Here is a 17454-nt window from a genome sequence, read left to right on the forward strand (position 1 = left end):
GACACACCTGCTGTGATCTCTGTCAAGAGAAGACCAACATTTTAACCATGGCCAAGTGGTATATTAAATGTTCCAACAGCCCAGTTGTATATAGAGAGGACCTTCCGTTCTTTGACGGAGAGAGCTCGAAGTCTGGCAAAAAGGAGTTTTTGTGAAATGGCGTTTTTCACCTAGAGCTTTCTGTTTCCTAGATCTCTGCAGATCACACTGCTAATTCCTTAGATAGGTGGTCCAGAGGTAATTGCTCTTCAGTAGGCTGAACAATCACCTGATTTTTAACTTCTCCCTTGCAAGGAACATGCCCTAGGGACTGTATTCTAACCTGCTGACCTGCAGCAGCTTTTGGACTCCAAACTCGCAGCAGGCAGCATGGGCGCTATAGTCAAAATATGATGGGTGTGATAGTCCAACTGCATCTAGGGAGGTGCTACACTGACTACCCCTTTTCTATGGAGTCTTGAGAGCCTCAGTCACCACACACCACCCAAGAGCTGCTTGAGGGGAGAGCTGTTGCTTTTGGATTTTTATTTTTGGTTCACAGGGTTGGCAGAGGCAGTATCTGCTGTAGATTTTGGAAGGTCAGGCACCCTTTGCGAGCCTGCCTCCTCATTGCTTCAGGTGCAGGAGTCTCTTTTGGCTCTCAGTAAATGCATGGTCATGCCAGCCTTTGTGGTACCCATGGAGCTGTCTTTGCATTTAAAATGCTGTTGTGACGAAGGATGCCAATTTAGCACAGCGAGTGTAGGGTGTATATCAGTTCTGCCATACCAGAAAAGACAACCTGCACTACTTCGGTCAGGAAAAGGGATGAAGAGGTTAATCAGCAAGTCCTCCGTTACGTCAGAGTATCAGGCGGATCTGCACTTTGCAAGCAAGGAGCAATGAAATAGTAGAGGAGCGGATATTAAAGATTTGTTGGTTGCATGCCCCCCACCACCACCCAAGGAAAAGGATTGCAACGGATGGCTCTTACTCTAGCAATGCAACTGCAAAGCCAGGATAATCTCTTTCCTTGGCCTTGTTTCATTCCCATCGTAAAATCTGCCAGCAGGCTGCATTTTAGACAGGTATGACAATTCCAATTGCCAGGGTAGACTCTGTCTAATAGGCCAAGTTGTATTCCTAGCCTCTGTAGCAGCTGATCTGGAGGCAGGGGAAGCTCAGCCTTATCTTTGTGCCCTTCTGAAACAAGGGCTCAAAGGAATCCATCTAGAACAGGGAATGGCGGACATCTGTCTCGGCTAATTCAGGCCAATTGAGACTAACTTCTGTTGCAGCACAGCAAAAAGGGAGCTTGGTTAGCAGTGTAAGACTGAAAAGTTAATGTGGTCAGGCAGGAAAAGGGATGCAATGTGGGGCCAAAGACTTCTTATACTAATGCAGTTTTTAAGTATGTTTTTTCTTGAAAGGGGGGCGGTTTCCCCGACCTCATGACAGTTGGAGGATCGGGACAACCCCCTACTTGGCACAGGAATCTTTAAAATAAAAAAAACCTAATAAATGGTAAATTTTGTGGATATATCCATATCCTTTTTTAAAATGGCATTTTAATTATTTTAAAAAAACATTTCAGTTGTTAACTTCTGTTCAATGATGGAAATGTGGAATCTAAATATAAATATATACTTTAGGAAGTGGACAAATGCAGACTCCAATCAATTTGTGTTAAATGGCTTTAAAAGTGGTGGAGCCATTTAAAAAATACATACCAACTTTACCAGGATATATCTATTTTTCTTCCTTGCAAGGGGGGCAGCTGAGTGTGTGCTTTTTTGTGGCAGAGGCTATTCAACCACTTTCTTTATGTAGAACTGCCGAGTGACAATATGGAGAGCATTGTGCTGGTCTTGAATAGAAGATGGGTGGGCCCGCGTGGTTTTCCTAATGTACTTTTCAGTTGGAATAAAGAACCCAAAAGACTGAAATGTAGTCCTGGCTGCCTTTCTCATTCAGATAGACTACTTTTTTTCAGCCAGAGTTGACAATTGTGTGTGTCTGTATTAACAACTAGCTTTGCAGCACTGGACTGGGAATGGGGGGCGCGGGGGGGGGGGTAAGGAAAGCATCAAGGCAAGCAATTTCATTGCAGCATGGCCAACTAAAACATTGCAAAATAACAAGTTAAAAAAATTATCCCAGGACTGTATTTCAGGAGGGATGTTGAGTAAACTGGGCAAGATGAGGTGGGTCTCATGTTTAAGTCTTAAAGGCTGTAGTTTGTATACATCTTAAGGTTTATTGTCAGTGTAGACAATAATGAGCTAGACCAGGGGTAGGCAACCTAAGGCCCGGGGGCCGGATACGGCCCAATCTCCTTCTCAATCTGGCCCGCGGACTGTCCAGGAATCAGTATGTTTTTACATGAGTAGAATGTGTCCTTTTATTTAAAATGCATCTCTGGGTTATTTGTGGGGCCTGCCTGGTGCTTTTACATGAGTATAATGTGTGCTTTTATTTAAAATGCATCTCTGAGTTATTTGTGGGGCATAGGAATTCTTTTCTCTCCCAAAATATAGTCTGACCCACCACATGGTCTGAGGGACGGTGGACCAGCCCACGGCTGAAAAAGGTTGCTGACCCCTGAGCTAGACTGACCAATGATCTGACTTTCTGTAGGACATGGGTAGGCAAACTAAGGCCCGGGGGCCAGATCTGGCCGAATTGCCTTCTAAATCTGGCTCGCGGACAGTCCGGGAATCAGCATGTTTTTACATGAGTAGAATGTGTCCTTTTATTTAAAATGCATCTCTGGGTTATTTGTGGGGCATAGGAATTCGTTCATTTCCCCACCTCAAAATATAGTCCAGACCCCCACAAGGTCTGAGGGACAGTTTGAAAAAGGTCTGCTGAAAAAGTTTGCTGACCCCTGCTATAGGAGACTGAAATTGATGAGTCCCTGCTAGATTAGACTGTGGTGGGTCAAAACAAGATTCCTTGCTACATCAGCCATAGTTGTTTACTACTTCTTTTTTGGAAAACATAAAAACTAACTGATAGTTCTGGAGACCATCAGAGTTAATGGGAGAGAGCAGAAGTAATGGAAAATGGGATTCAGGAGTTGTCTCCAACTTAAATCTACTATTGAAACCAATGGGTGTACCCAACTAACTTGGTTCCATCAGTGCAAGGATTTCAATTTGTGCAATGGACATTCTCGCGCTCCCTATATGGGCCCTGTGTCCTCTCCAAATGGGAAACCACAGAGCAGATTCCTAGTGTGCAAATTAAAATCCTTGCACTAACAGGATGCATTAGATATGCTGGGCAGGATCTAACTATGTCCCATCAATTTCAATGTATCTGTTCTTCAGTAGGGCTAATACTTAAAAGCAGCCTGGTTTGTTTGACAACACAGGTAAAGATGGCTGTGTTACCTTTGTGCTAAGGGGTATTGGGATGGTTGCTGTTAAGCACCAGATCTTTGATGAAGACACCTCTTTGAGCTGGTCCAATGTCCTTACCATTTCCTTCTGTCAAGAAGGAAAGTGGGATAGAAACTATAAAAGGGGGGGGACCTTTGGTGCCTGCTCAGTTACCCACCCAAGTATCGTTTGTGTGTGTGTGTGTGTGTGTGTGTGTGTGTGTGTGTGTGTGTGTTCGTGTTCCAAATGGTTAATCTTGCAACACTAAAAAATTAGGCACTCAAAATGAACACTTGCCTGGACAAAACTAGTCCAGTACACCCAGAATATATTTATTGTATCTAACAGCACACACAACATATATTCAAATTATACTGAAGTGCAAAAAGCATACTTTCTCACCCTCCATCCAGGAAACTGTTCCATTGCTTTAAGCCTTGGCTGTTTTTTCCCCTTGACATTTTCCAGGTTTTTCTTTTTCTACTGCTCCCATGGGGGAGACAAGCTTTCAGGCCATCAGATTCCAGGTTCCTTTCAATGGTCCTTGCAGCTGTAATTCTGAAAATATCCGGCTCCCCTCTACCCTGAGAGGGCTCCCCTCCCCAAAATCAGAAAACCAAAAGTCAGCATTTGTTCACACAGCCCAGAGGTCATCTGCCGATATATGGAATAGTGCTGTCACATAGGTGACAGCTTCATATATGGAGCAGAATCAAGTGGTGAAGTCTTTCTGGACTGCCTTCTCGGGCTGGGGACAGGGTTTGACAATACTCTTCTATGAGACAAAGAGGGAATTGGGAGTTAGACCAGTAGCCTCCCAGAGATGATTTACTGAGTGCATGGGGAGGCAAATGATGCAGTCCAAGGGAAGCTTCGCCGCTTGAACCTATGCCATGTAGAAACTGACCCTAAGCTGGAATGACTTCTAAGCAAGACCACTGCCACTGCTCCCCTTGGGTGAAGAAAACGCATTTTATGCCCCACACCCATGATGCTGCTGGTCAAGCAAACTTGGAGCAAAGCAGGCAGCTCATACAACTCTCTTCTTTATCTCTCTGCACTATAACCCCTGCTAGGTAGAACAGGAAGTTTTCCCCATCATTCTTGACCCTGCTGCATGAATCAGGAAGGTGAATGTGGGCTCTCAGGATCAGGCCTTGCCTTGTGACTGCAGGCTAATATCTTGTCTAGACATGGCATTGCTGCCTGTCACCCAGGTGTCTTGTGCTGATGGCCCAGGATGCCCTGCATTTCATCTCTGCCATATGTGTCACACTTTGGGGTACTGACACAACGTCACCTCATTCCACCTAGCTGTTGTAGGCATCTCTTGTTTCCCAAAGGACCTACTCATGTTTCAGAAGTGGGAAAAGCAAGCGGAAGGCAGGCCTCTGCAAAGAGAGAAACCCAGTAGCTGTAACTGAAGCAAGGCTGGGCACTCTACTAGTCTCGCCTGTGAAGATGTGAGAGCAGAGATGGCCACTGTGGTGGCCCTATAGCTGCTGCTGAATTCCACCTTCCATCAGCCCCAGCCAGCAAGGCCAATAGTCGGGGATGATGGGAACTGGAGTCCAGCAGCAACTGGAAGGCCCCAAGCTGGCTGTTCTCGAGTTAGAGCAAAGAGGTGAGGAATGTCTACCCCACTCAGCCCAATCCTCATTTGTGTCAAAGTGATGCAGGCTCTGGCCTAACTTTTAGCAGCTGCCATCAAAACGAAGGTCAATTTCCTACCAACCTCCAAGGTTAATTTGGCCATCTCGGCAAGGCAAAAGTGAAATTGGATAAAGAGGAATTAACACTTGGAAGCAGAATGTTTTGGCAAGCTGTGTACTTACAGAGCTTAACCCACCCCAACCCCTCAATAATACTAAGATTTCAAATCCTGCACGTGAACAGAAAGCTTTTTTAAAAACATTCAAACACAGATTTTTAAAAAAGAAAATAAATGGCATTTTGATAAACACAAACGGGTTAAGATTCATTTTTTTAAAAAAATGAGAAAGCAGCTTTTAGGAAAAGCCCCTTGGTCATCCCCAAGCAAAACTCGATTAATAACAGAATACAGAAATCGACACACGTTTGCAATTAACTCATTTTTGTTTCAAAAAAGCAAAGGTTCTGTTACCTGTTGCCAAACAACACTCAACATTCAAATTTGCACTGGATAAGCCCACTTAGCTGGGATCTTTCCAGTCTAATTTGTGTCATAATCTTGAGAAAGGAACATTTGATTAACAATACAGCAACAAACTGGTAGGCTGAACTACCGGTAATACAGCTCTCATAAATCTTGGCTTTTTCCATGGGCGAGAGAGAGCAAGTGTTGGGGTCAGTTGCACTTCCATCAAAGCAAAAAACTATTTGGATCTTGACTGGAAGAACTTGGGGGCGGGGGGGGGGGAGAGAGAGAAGAATTGGTCACAATCACCAGAACCTTCTCCTGCACAACCCCTGCTGAAAAGAAGTTTTGCAAATGGATGACAACATCGTTAAATGGAATTTGTGCAAGAGACATTCGGGGAGGGGGGCAGCTATTCATCTTTCCCTGTCCACTCATCTTAAAACTCGCGTTGGTGTGGGGAAAAGATCTATCACAAACCAATCCCTTCCACTGGAATAAAGGAATCAGGATTGTAAGACTTCCCTGGAGAACAGGCCATCTTGAAAACAACTCGGCAAACCTACAAAATGCAATGGGGAATATGGGAAGCTGGGAGAGGGGGTGGGGTGGGGGTTTCAATGCAAATTTTCAATGCAAAGCTTAAGAAACAAAATGGTCCTGCACAGGGAAGAGCTGGGGGGGGGGGGTGCTATACCAGAGTGCTACACCAGAGAAAAGGCGTCGGCTGGATCTAAAGGAGATCCACTCTCCAATGGCATTTAATGGAAAGAACAGCCTCCGGACACTTACAGCTCCCCCTCTTGCGCCTCCTGCAGGATACACAACACTGACTTGTGAGGGATCCCGCACTCTTGCAAGGACTTGGTGAGGTCCGCGAAGGTCCTCCGAGGCACTTCCACTGTTTCAATGCTGCAGCGTCTGTACACGACCGAGTTCTTTTGCTCCGCCACTGTAAGGACGGTTTTCAAGCTGTCCGTCGGCCTGAAGTGACGCTCAAACCTGTGACCTGAAGGAGACCTGATGGCAAGAAGCAACCTCGGCTCCTTCTCGCTGGGCTCTTCCAAATTCAGCACAGGATGGGCCCCTTCCCTTGTTTTACTTCGGGGCTTTGTCTCCAGAAGAGGAGGTGGATTCTGAGCGTATTCTCCGCCGCCCCCTTTGTGTTTTGCTATGATAGTGGTGGAGGCTTTCCCTGCCAGGGGAAGAAGCTCTTTGAAGCCTTGCTCTTTCTCTTCTGGTTGGGGACTCCCTTGGAGCTGAGCAGCCTGCTCAGACATCATCTCCACGGCACCCTTTCGCAGTTCTTTCCTGCTGATGGATGGGAGCACTCTGTACTTGTTTAAGGAGGAGGAAGTTCTCATGGGCACCTGCTGGAGGAGATCCGGGATTTCAGCAGGGAACACTTGAACAGGTTGGTACAGCTGCTGGGTTGACAAGGAGGTCTTTCGGCCACTTGCAGCATCTTCGCAGGGAGCTAATGGCTGAGGAGACGATGGCACCTGGTAGGAGTAGGCTTCTATGCTGTGGGAGTAATTCAAGTTGGACCTCGTGCGCCCCTTTGCAGATTTTGGCCGGGTGACATGCATGCTGAGGGAGTGTGGCTGCCAGATGGGAGGCTTCGCAATGCCAAAGGAGGTCTTCCGTTCAGAGGATGAGATGTTCAGGTGCGAGGCAGCAGCCATTGCTTTTCAGGAGACCTGGGGAAACAAAAGTCAGAAAGGGCCAGGCACCACCTGGCTTGCAGCAGCCTGCTTTCACTTCCTGCAACAGACTACGTTTCAGCCCAGCTGAATTAGGCTTTGGGCTGTGGTGACAGAAATTCATATGAGCCTGCCACTTTACACCGAAAGGACAGCACTAATCTATCAACTCCTCCAGTGGTGTGCAGTCAGTGGACTAGGCTAGCTCCCTAAATGTTCTCCTGGCACCTCCTTCCCAAAGCCAGTTATTATGCCAGTTACACTTATTCAGGCATTAGTTTCAGGAGGCTGACTGGGAACAGAAGCAAAAGGGTTGTGGCTCTCCCGTCTACCTCGTGGGCTTCCCTGGCTGGGCACTGTGGGAACAGAATGCTAGAATATTTTAGTGAAGACTGCTTGAACATGACAGCCACTGTCATGTGGAAGGTCCAGAGGACAAGACTTTGCCCAGGCAGGCATTATGATGGCACCTAAGTGTAGTGCTGCCTTCCTGTGTGCTTGTTTCTGCAGCCCTATTATGCCTGCTCAACTTTGCAAGCAAATAGGTTACGAGAAAAGGAAACTGAAATGCTTATGTTGTGCATAGATTGACTTCTCAGGTTTATTCTGAAGCTGCCTCAGGGCCAGAACACCTCAAAATTAAAAGACAGCAGCAAAAGCATCCCAGTATATTTCAGTAACCAGTTAAAGCTTTGTCAATGAAGGTCATCGGGACGGAGATACTGTATAGAACAATGCAGGCAAGAACGAGCTGTCTCAGGAACAGTTTCTTCTCTAGAGCGATTTTGGCCCTAAATGGAAAGTCTGGACTTTGATGTCATCTTATTTTACTTGTTATTTTGTATTATATTTACTGTTTTTAATTAGGTTTTGTAATTTTGGATTATGCAGAATGCTTTATCTGAGTAGATGTAGCAACCGAGTAATTTCGTTGTTCAAGGGGACAATGACAATAAAGATATCTTCTTATCTTAACATGTTTGGAAAAAGTTCAAACGCAAACCAAAACACTCACATGCAGAAGATGCTCCATCGGCTCAAAGGGACTGACGGCTCAAGAGCTCCAGAGGATCAAACAGGCCAGTCAGTCTGAGAGGATCTCCGCCTGCACCTCCTGGGAGTTGCAGATTTTCAACCCTGAAACCAAGCAAGAGAAAAGAAGGGCGGAGATGACATTTCTCTCTGTGAGAAATCTGTTAATTGTCCTCTAGAGGCCAAGGCAAGTATTGGAGCTGTCCATTTCCAGCAGGCCCCCATGCTTCTAGAAACTCACGACAGGCAGAAATCCAATAGGTATAGCTTTTATTGAATTAAACCTCTTAAAAATAGAGGATCTCTGCATTGAAAAACAGGCACAGGTTCTTAATGAACACTGAAGGCAGTCCAAGGCAGATGCTGGGCAGGGGGGAGTGCCCTCTGCGCCTAGCCCTCATTCCATCAGCTGTTGCTGCCGGTGGCTGAGAGCCCAAAGAATACTTTGACTTACCTACAAAGACAGAGTGGCTGCATGCAGTTCAGCTCAGCATTAAACCCATTGAGATCACAGGCCATAAACATGTCTAACGCCAGGCTGGATTTTGACATTCTGGCTTAAGCAAGGAAAAGAAAAGAGTGCCACCTCCCTCTTGATTAACATCATTCCTCATGACTGCATTAGAGCAAGAGACCCCAGCAGCTTAGCAGCCTCATGGACTTATTTTATGCAACTCCATTGCACATCACAAAGTCTCTGTGAATTGAAAGTGGAGACACTATATGTAATTTCCTTGTTTGTTTGTTCTGTAACACAAGAAAATCTTTAATAAAAACTATTTTTTAAAAAAGAGTTGGTACCTTGAATTTGCTGCTAATCATCTTCTCTCACCACCTCTTCCCTTTCCCGTGGGTGTAGAAAAGGGCGGAGCAACTCAAAATCCATAAAATTACATAGCAAACTGAGGTTCTGCCCCCCCCCCCCACAAAAGGCCTGCCCCCTAAAAAAAAAATCCTGGCTATGCCCATGCCCTTTCCTATTATGTGATTTCTTCTGTTTTATGTTTCCCGAGCATTATTTGACATTTTAAACTACCTTGAATACTTGGGTAGGAAGGTGACATGTAGATATTAAAAACTGATGCATCAAATTTGCATATCTAAAACAAAGGTTGTGAAGAAAAAGAGACACTTTTGTGTATTTAAATCAAGAAACCAGGTGTTGCTTAAATGATACACGCATGTGTCACTCCTAACAGATACCCTCTTCCTCCTGTGTGAGATGGAAGGGGACGTCTGGTACCTGTAATGCTTATGTTAAAAATAATTCAAGAGGAATGCCTCTTAAGACAATTTTTAAAAGGTTTTACCTGACTAAAGGTTGCTGCTCTACAACCAAAGAATAAGTGTAGTGGAGGCACTATTTTTTTATTAAAAGCACAAAAGTTAACGGTTGTCAAACTAAAGGGATGGACATCCCCGGCAGAGGAGACACATTTCTTCCCTTTATACATTAACAGCAGCACGACTTGTGCCCATCTGTTTATTTACATCTATTTAGACAACTTTCCAAACAACACTCACAGCAATGCAAAACTAAATTAAAAATATACCATCACCACATAAATATACAAGAGATCACTTTAAGCACCACATTCAGTGCAAGCTTACAAGGGAAAGCAGCAATACAAATACTCCCACCTTAAAAGTCAAGGCACTTTGAGATGCCAATTGAAAAGTAAGCTAAGAGAAGAGTTGTTTTTCTTTTTTAATCCTTCTGGCAAAAAACACTGGGCACAATGAGGGCCTCTCACAATCAGGAATAGGAAAACCTTTGTCAGCCTGAGAAACACATTCCCTTCTAGACAAACTTCTGGGGGCAGGATGCCAGCAGTGGGCAGAGCCAGAGGCAAAAGTGGGCAAATTGATGCATGTGAATTTCACCTTTGTCCAGGTGGCTAATTTCAACACAGACTCACACACCCTCACACGATCATCCATCCAAGGCATCAAAAAGCATTGCCAGACTTCCAGCCAGGCAAAAACACTCGTGGAGGGTGCAAAGTAGTGGCAGTGAATGGTGTGGCAGGGGAGGGGGTGTGGCTAGGGGAGAGTCCCAAGGGCCAAATAAAAAGGACTGGGTGGGCACATCTGGCCCTTGGGCCTGAGGTTCCCCACCCTGAGGTTCCCCACCTAAAGAGACTGTACCACAGAGTGATACAGTGTGCGCTCCTCCTCAATACATACCAGAATTCTGGTACCTCCCTAAAAGATGGCAATCAGAGTAGAGGATTTCCATTATGGATCTGAGTCTGGAGGGAAACTTGGGAATGAAAGTGTTTTGTGAGGCAAGCTGGGGATAGGGATTGCAGGATTTTGAAAGGTAAGAATCAGTTCTCTGGAGTCAGAAGGAGACTGGTCATGTAGGCTTCCTAGTCACTAGCAGAAACCTTCAAGGAAAAGTGCTCCCCAAATTTTACGTACCCACCCTGACAACAACAAATCTGAGATGAGGGCCATTCAAACTTACAGCCCTTCACTGTCTCTAAATATCAGGTGCCTTTGATGATCAAGAAAGAAGACATCTCCAGAGCTGTGGCCCTGGTGTCCTCTTAACAGAGCTTCAGCTAAGACCTTACTTAAATAATGGCTTGGCATCAGGGTGGATAAAAATCAATGATTTTTTTAAAAAAATCAAAAAAATCGGATTTTTTTATTTAAATCGGATTTTTTTATTTAAATCGGATTTTTTTATTTAAATTGGATTTTTTTAATAAAATGCTTTTTGAGGAAAACATATTACCATCCAAAGGTTATTCCATCATGAAATAAAGATTAGTTTTTTAATTATGTAGTATAAGGTTGTATATGTTTAATTTTGGGGGTAAATAAATTCCATTAATCCATTCACAATGTCATGCTCTTCCAGAGGTTTTTGTAAGATTATTGGGCAGTTTCTCTGCCTACAAGATATTATCACAGGTGCTTGGTTTACTTTTGCAGTTCTCAAAACTGAATTTGACTCAACAGAGATCACATGCCTCTTCTTCACAGCAAAAATGTTATAACATGAACAGAGTTGAGAAAAAGACCTTAATCCTATTGTTCTACAAACCTATGAATACAGAAGCAACCCCTTCAGTGCTAAGTTTCAAGAAGTTCAGTGAATAGAATAGAAACAATATTTTTCTGATTGTTTGGAGTGGACAGTATTTAAGTTTTTCATGTGTAGGCTGGGCTGACAGTCTAAGTTTCTTAAAATATATATATTTTGTTTTTGTTTAGCCAAATTAGTTAACAAACATGGATGTTTGTTTAAGCAAATAACATTTGCTGAAATGTTATTGTTTCAGTTGAATAAATCTATTTAAATTGTTATTATTAAGGTAATGATTATTTTTCTCCTTCCTAAGTACAACAGTAAAGTTGTCCAAATATGAATGATTAACCTATTAAACTGGGGATAAAAAACTAATATGAAAAGTTGTTATTCTAAAAATCTTCATCTACTTGCATATTAAAGTTATACCAGCAATAATTAGTCTTTATGATTTAAATCAACTATGATTTAAATCAAGCCTTACTGACTAGTGATTTAAATCGTGATTTAAATCGTGATTTAAATCAGTTTGATTTAAATCAAATCCACCCTGCTTGGCATTTTAATGAACACTAATTTTCATGTAATGCTACTTCAGGGCATTTTTAATGCTAATTTAACAGCTTTGATTTATGAATTTCTTTTTACTGTGTGTGACATTTAAAAGTTTTTAAATTGACTTTTCACAAACTGCCTTGAACTTCCAAAGTACCATAGTAGGCAGGATTTACATGTTGAATACACACACACATTCTGGGTTGTATCGTATCTACTCAGAGCACAACCACTGAAAATAACAGATGTGAATAACTTAGGTCAATCACTTTCAATGGGTCTACTCTGATTAGAACTTAGATGGCTAAAACCCTTTGAAATTACTGTAAACCTATTTTGAAGCTGCCTTCCCATCCAGAGCATCTCAAATTCACCCCAAAAACTGTTAGTCCAAAGAGTAATTACCAATCCTTCTGCTTTCACAAAACTGGACAAAGAAAACAAAGCTCTTTTTCACCTTATGCCTTCTTGTTTTCTCACATCCACAAAAATGGGAAAAGAGTCTGTAGCAAATGATGAACTCTGTTCTTGTGGCCAAGTCTGGGGGCACTGCTGCTGCCATGTTCCAACTGACAATGGCACAGCACCCACCCATATCTGCCAGCTATATATAATGGGGGAAAGGGCCCATTGACTTGGGTTACAATAAAAGGTGTAGGAACCACCAGCTAGCCACAGAGGCCAGGCTCACCAAGACAATCATCCACTGAGTGGGGATGTAGAGTAAAAAGAGTAGGTGTGTTTGTGTATTAAACTTAATATGCCAAGCAACAGATATAAACTCCAAGGCAGCACAATCAATACAAAGCGTTATATGTGCCATGTCATGGAGAAAACACATACAAACAGGAGTCCAAGCTACATCTAATCTCAGTCCAAAAGAAAAGAGCATACAGATGATGATTAAAAGTGAGTTCTCTCATTCAGTTTTACACTCCTAGAATCCATCTGAATAGCATCTCGGTTCGACCTTTATAAACAAATATTTGCTGTTTCAAAACAAATGTGAGGCAGACTTTTAAACCTATTCATTTGACAACATTGATATACCACTTGATTGTAAAAGAAACCCCAAACTTCTAAATGGTTATGTTAAAATGCTTCATAAAAGCTGTTAAAGTAAGTGTGTAAAGGACTCAAAAGATTAATTTAAATCAACAGTAGCTAAAAAGAGAAAGAATACACATATCTTCTGTATGCTAGGATAGGCTTTCCTAAACAGAAATGTTTTAAGCACAGTACAGGTAAGGCACCTGCCTGATGTCGATAGGCAGGCAGCTTCAAAGGTGCTGTCAACTAAAAGACTGATTTCTTACAAGTGCAGAACAGGTATTATGGGGCACCAGTAAGAGCCAGTTCCACAGACTGAAGCAACCGAGTGAGCATATAGGGGGAAAGGCAATCCCTCAAGTAAACTGATCCCAAGTTGTTATGGGATTTATATACCAACAGTAACACATTGAATTCCAACCAGTAGCAGATGTGCAGCCAGTGCCGATCTCTGGTGCAGATCTCCGAGCAGAGGTGTTATATGCTGACAGGGTCTCATTCCTGTTAGCAACCGTGTGGCAACTTTCTGCACTAGCTGCAGTTTCCAGATAAAGTGCAAGTGAAGCCCTACAGAGTACATTACAGTAATCCAATCTTGAAGTCACCAGTGCCTGAACTACTGTAGTCATGCTCTTCCAGTTCAGGAATGGCCACAGTTGTCGCTCATGCTAAAAGGAACTTCTGGCCACTGAATGTTGATAATTCTCAAACTTTTGTGTAATATTAAATGAAAGGTGGTGGAGCCTGGAGAAAGGGCTTTTAAAAAAAGAAAAGGTGGAACATATCCAGCAGTAACTTGCACCTATTTGCATTTATTCCCAACCACTCCTTTCCCCCAAGGGGCTCATGGTGGCATAAATCCCCACCCCACCCTGCTTTATTTCACAGCAACCCTGTGAGGTAATTTAGGCAGAGTGTGTGACTGACCCAAGGTAGAGATTTAAACATAGAGCTTCCTAGTCCTTGCCCTGTACTGTAACCTCTATACCACACTGGCTTTTAAAATGTCAGGTAGCTGTGCTGACAGAGAGAAGGGGAAATTAGAAAACACCATTAGGCTATAACAAACTGCAGGCTCTGGGGCTTTTCCATCAGCCCTTGAGCATTTCTCCCCCACACCCTACCAACCCTTTTGGAACATGAATAGTTTAGCCTGATGAAGGGTTCTGTGGAACACAAAGGTATACTCATGGCTTTGTGACCTTTTAGTTGGTTCCAATAAAGGCCTCATATTGGATTGCACATGTCTCGCCTTTAGTTGCCTTTTCCACAATGTGCAGTGAGATTTACAAGTGCTTTCCAAAGGGCAAACTACTCTTGTAGCAGGACAAAATCCCAAACCCTGTTAGGAGCAAGAATGATCTGAGCGAGTGTACAACTTGGACAGCCTGACTGATTCTTCTGTGCCCCTCATTCTATACTCGCAACACTTCCATGAAGCCACCTCTCTTCCCCCTGCCAGTTCAGATCCAGAAAACTCAAACCACAAGGCTAATTAATCACTGCTGGCTTTTCTATTTTTCCTCCTGCAAATTTCAGACTGCACGCTCCTTCTGGCAGAGACCTGTCATCTGTTGCTTATGCAAAGTACAGTATACTGATCCATTTCCTTTACCCCTTAATTGAAAATTTATCAGTGTCCAAAACTGAGGCTGCGACTAATCCAGAGGCGGGGAACTTGTGTCCTTCCAGATGTTACTGGACTCCAGCTCTCATCAGGCCCAGCCAACAAAGCCAATAATGATATATGAAAGGAACTGAAGTCCAGCAGCATCCGGAAGGTCACAGATTTCCTGTTAAGGTCCTCATCAGATGCCTTGCTCTATTTACCTTCCCTTTTTGCCTGCCATGGAGGAGACGGTGGCTACCAGTGGTGCGGCCTTTTTAGCACTGGCACCTCATCTATGGAATTCCCTATTCAACCGGCATCAAATCTAAAAACGTTTTTGACTCTTCTGGGTAAAAATGTGTATTGGTGCTCTCAACAATCTGTGACAGGTTTGGGGTTTTTATAAGTTTCCTTATAAGCTAGTGTCTCTGTGTGTATAGTTTAATTGAAATACTTATATATGCCACCTTGAAAGTGCTGCTGGTCAGCAAGAACTGTCTGAGGATTAGGTGAATTGCCTGTTTTGGTCACTAGCCTTGAAAAAAAACAGGTTCACCACTTGAAAGTTTCCTAGACCCAACACTGCTCTTTAGCACCCAAATAGCAGCTGTGACCAGGAATGCATTTTGCAGTGTTGGCTGGTATGCCAGCTGTGCTCTTCCTGGAGAAGGCTGATCCACTTGCCATTGACACAGCTAAACTGGATTAGTGCAACACCCTCTATGTGACTTCACTGTTGCACCATTTTACTATCTCCCAGTTTGTTTACATCTCCAATTAAAAATGCTGATTATAACCGCAAAGCACTACCCAGTTTATGACCAGCATACTTGAAGGATCACTTCTTCCCACTCAGATCTTTGGCAGAGGCCCCAATCCATGCCCCAGCACCATCCAACTTTCAGCTGATGAGTAGGCAGAAGGGTGGCAGGGGCTTCTCTATTGGGGTGCCTGAGCTTCAGAGTTCTCAGCCCCAGCTGGCCCCATCACTGATGACACTTTCATACCCTGTGAAAAACATATTGGGCCCCTTTGGCCTAAATACTTAATCCCACTCCTTTTCCTTCCATGTCCTTCCTGATGCTGACCCTTTTTCATTATGCTAATAATACCATTTTATTGTGTGCTGTTTTTGCATGGTTTTAAGTGGATAGTTGTTGGCCATGTTGGAGGCCCTGTTACTAGAAAATAAAGTGCAGAATAAAAATATTTTGATAAAAATACAGTCATGTTATATTTTAAATACACATACATAAAACCAGATACACAAACATTAAAATATAAAACATCCAATAATTAAAATATACAGTAGAACAATCCCAAACAACACAGCCATTAGAACAGGATGTTCACATACATATTGCACACCATAGTAAATAAACACAAATACAAACAACCTTCCAGAAAAACTGCCATATTCTATGCAATGTAAGTAACAACTAAACAGAGCATTCTCTTTAGGCTTAATTTCAATGAAGCAATATATAAATGTTGCAAAATAAATAAAATTCAGCATCAAAACAAAAACGGCACATAAAAACTACACATACGCACAAGGAAAATCCTACACTATATCAGAAAATAAAATGTGACCAATGAAAACTGAGCAAAAAAGAAAGTGAAAATGTAAACATGATTTACTAAGTGAGCAATTTAAGATATTTTTAAATCCACAGATTGGAACGGGCCAAACTACAAGTACAGTATAAGACCAAATCCATGCCATACTTTTAAAAGCACACCCAACTCACGTTTAAAGCACGTGGCTTCCCTGAAAGAATCCTGGGAACTGTAGTTTGCTAGGGGGTGCTGAGAACTGTAGTTCTGTCCCGATATTCTCCAGGGTAAAGTCATGTGCTTTTAAATGTAGGGCGTGCAACTGCCCCAATACCGTGTGCGCGTGAGTTTCTATGCACGTTTGCAACTCAGCCTTTGCCAACCCTGTGTCCTCCCAAAAGAACTTTTGGACCACAACGCTCACCAGCGCTGATGGAAGTTGTAGTCCGAAACTTCCAAGAGGGCACAGAGTAGGCAAAGGCTGGTGTCATGTAACCAAGTATCTCATACGTGCGCATGCTCAGTCTCTCCCACCACCCAGAGGTAGGGAGGAGGCCGAGGCCCCCCGCTTCCGAGGCGAGAAAGGGCGAGTGGCGGGGCCCGACCCTGTCGCGTCAGGTAAAGTAAGGGGAGCCCCGCGCCAAGCCTTCGCCCGCCCTCTCACCTCGCAGCGGCTCCATCCAGCAGCCCTTCTCGCTCCCTCGCTGCAGGTCCGGTCCTCCTCGGTGGTAAACAGCGCCGCGTTTCCACGGCAACGCCCGCCAGTAGTCTACTTCCGGCCTTGACCGGAACAAAGCGCAGTCTCTCCATCCACGACTGAAGAACGTCCTAGAGAGGCCGAAGCGGGTGTAGGAAGGTGGGTGGGCGAGGGCGCGCGGTGGCGTGGCAGTTCTAGGACATGGTTTTCTATGGGCGCGGAGTGGCGTCGCTCTAGCCTTCGACATCTCCGTGGTAAACGGAGCAAGAGCTCTGGAATAAACCTAGAGACAGGGAAAGAGAAAAGGGGCGATGGAAAGAGTGCGAACTGGCTGGATGTGGGCTGTGAGCAGGTGCTGAGGGTCAATTTAAAGGGAATTTTCTTTGGAGATCTTTGTTGTTGTTGTTGTTGTTTAGTCGTCTCCGACTCTTCATGACCCCATGGACCAGAGCACGCCAGGCACTCCTGTCTTCCACTGCCTCCCGCAGTTTGGTCAGACTCATGTTGGTGGCTTCAAGAACACTGTCCAACCATCTCATCCTCTGTCGTCCCCTTCTCCTTGTGCCTTCAATCTTTCCCAACATCAGGGTCTTTTCCAGGGAGTCTTCTCTTCTCACGAGGTGGCCAAAGTATTGGAGCCTCAGCTTCACGATCTGTCCTTCCAGTGAGCACTCAGGGCTGATTTCCTTAAGAATGGATAGGTTTGATCTTCTTGCAGTCCATGGGACTC

The 17454-nt window shown here is 43.9% G+C and overlaps 1 protein-coding gene across 1 annotated transcript; it reads right to left on the reverse strand.

Moving 5' to 3' along the window:
* Positions 1-521: 521 nt before the first annotated feature.
* Positions 522-16883, reverse strand: UBXN10 (UBX domain protein 10). Its single transcript, XM_035118041.2, has 3 exons — positions 16692-16883; positions 8200-8321; positions 522-7181 (listed from the first exon to the last, which is right to left on the reverse strand). The coding sequence occupies exon 3, from the start codon at positions 7164-7166 to the stop codon at positions 6270-6272; it is 897 nt and encodes a 298-aa protein (XP_034973932.2). The 5' UTR covers positions 7167-7181; positions 8200-8321; positions 16692-16883; the 3' UTR covers positions 522-6269.
* Positions 16884-17454: the final 571 nt, after the last annotated feature.

The sequence above is a fragment of the Zootoca vivipara genome, chromosome 6, assembly GCF_963506605.1.
Source record: "Zootoca vivipara chromosome 6, rZooViv1.1, whole genome shotgun sequence".
Classification (NCBI taxonomy): domain Eukaryota; kingdom Metazoa; phylum Chordata; class Lepidosauria; order Squamata; family Lacertidae; genus Zootoca; species Zootoca vivipara.

Excerpts from the sequence above, each read along its gene's own strand:
- UBXN10 (XM_035118041.2), bottom strand. The coding sequence starts at position 7,166 with ATGGCTGCTGCCTCGCACCTGAACATCTCATCCTCTGAACGGAAGACC.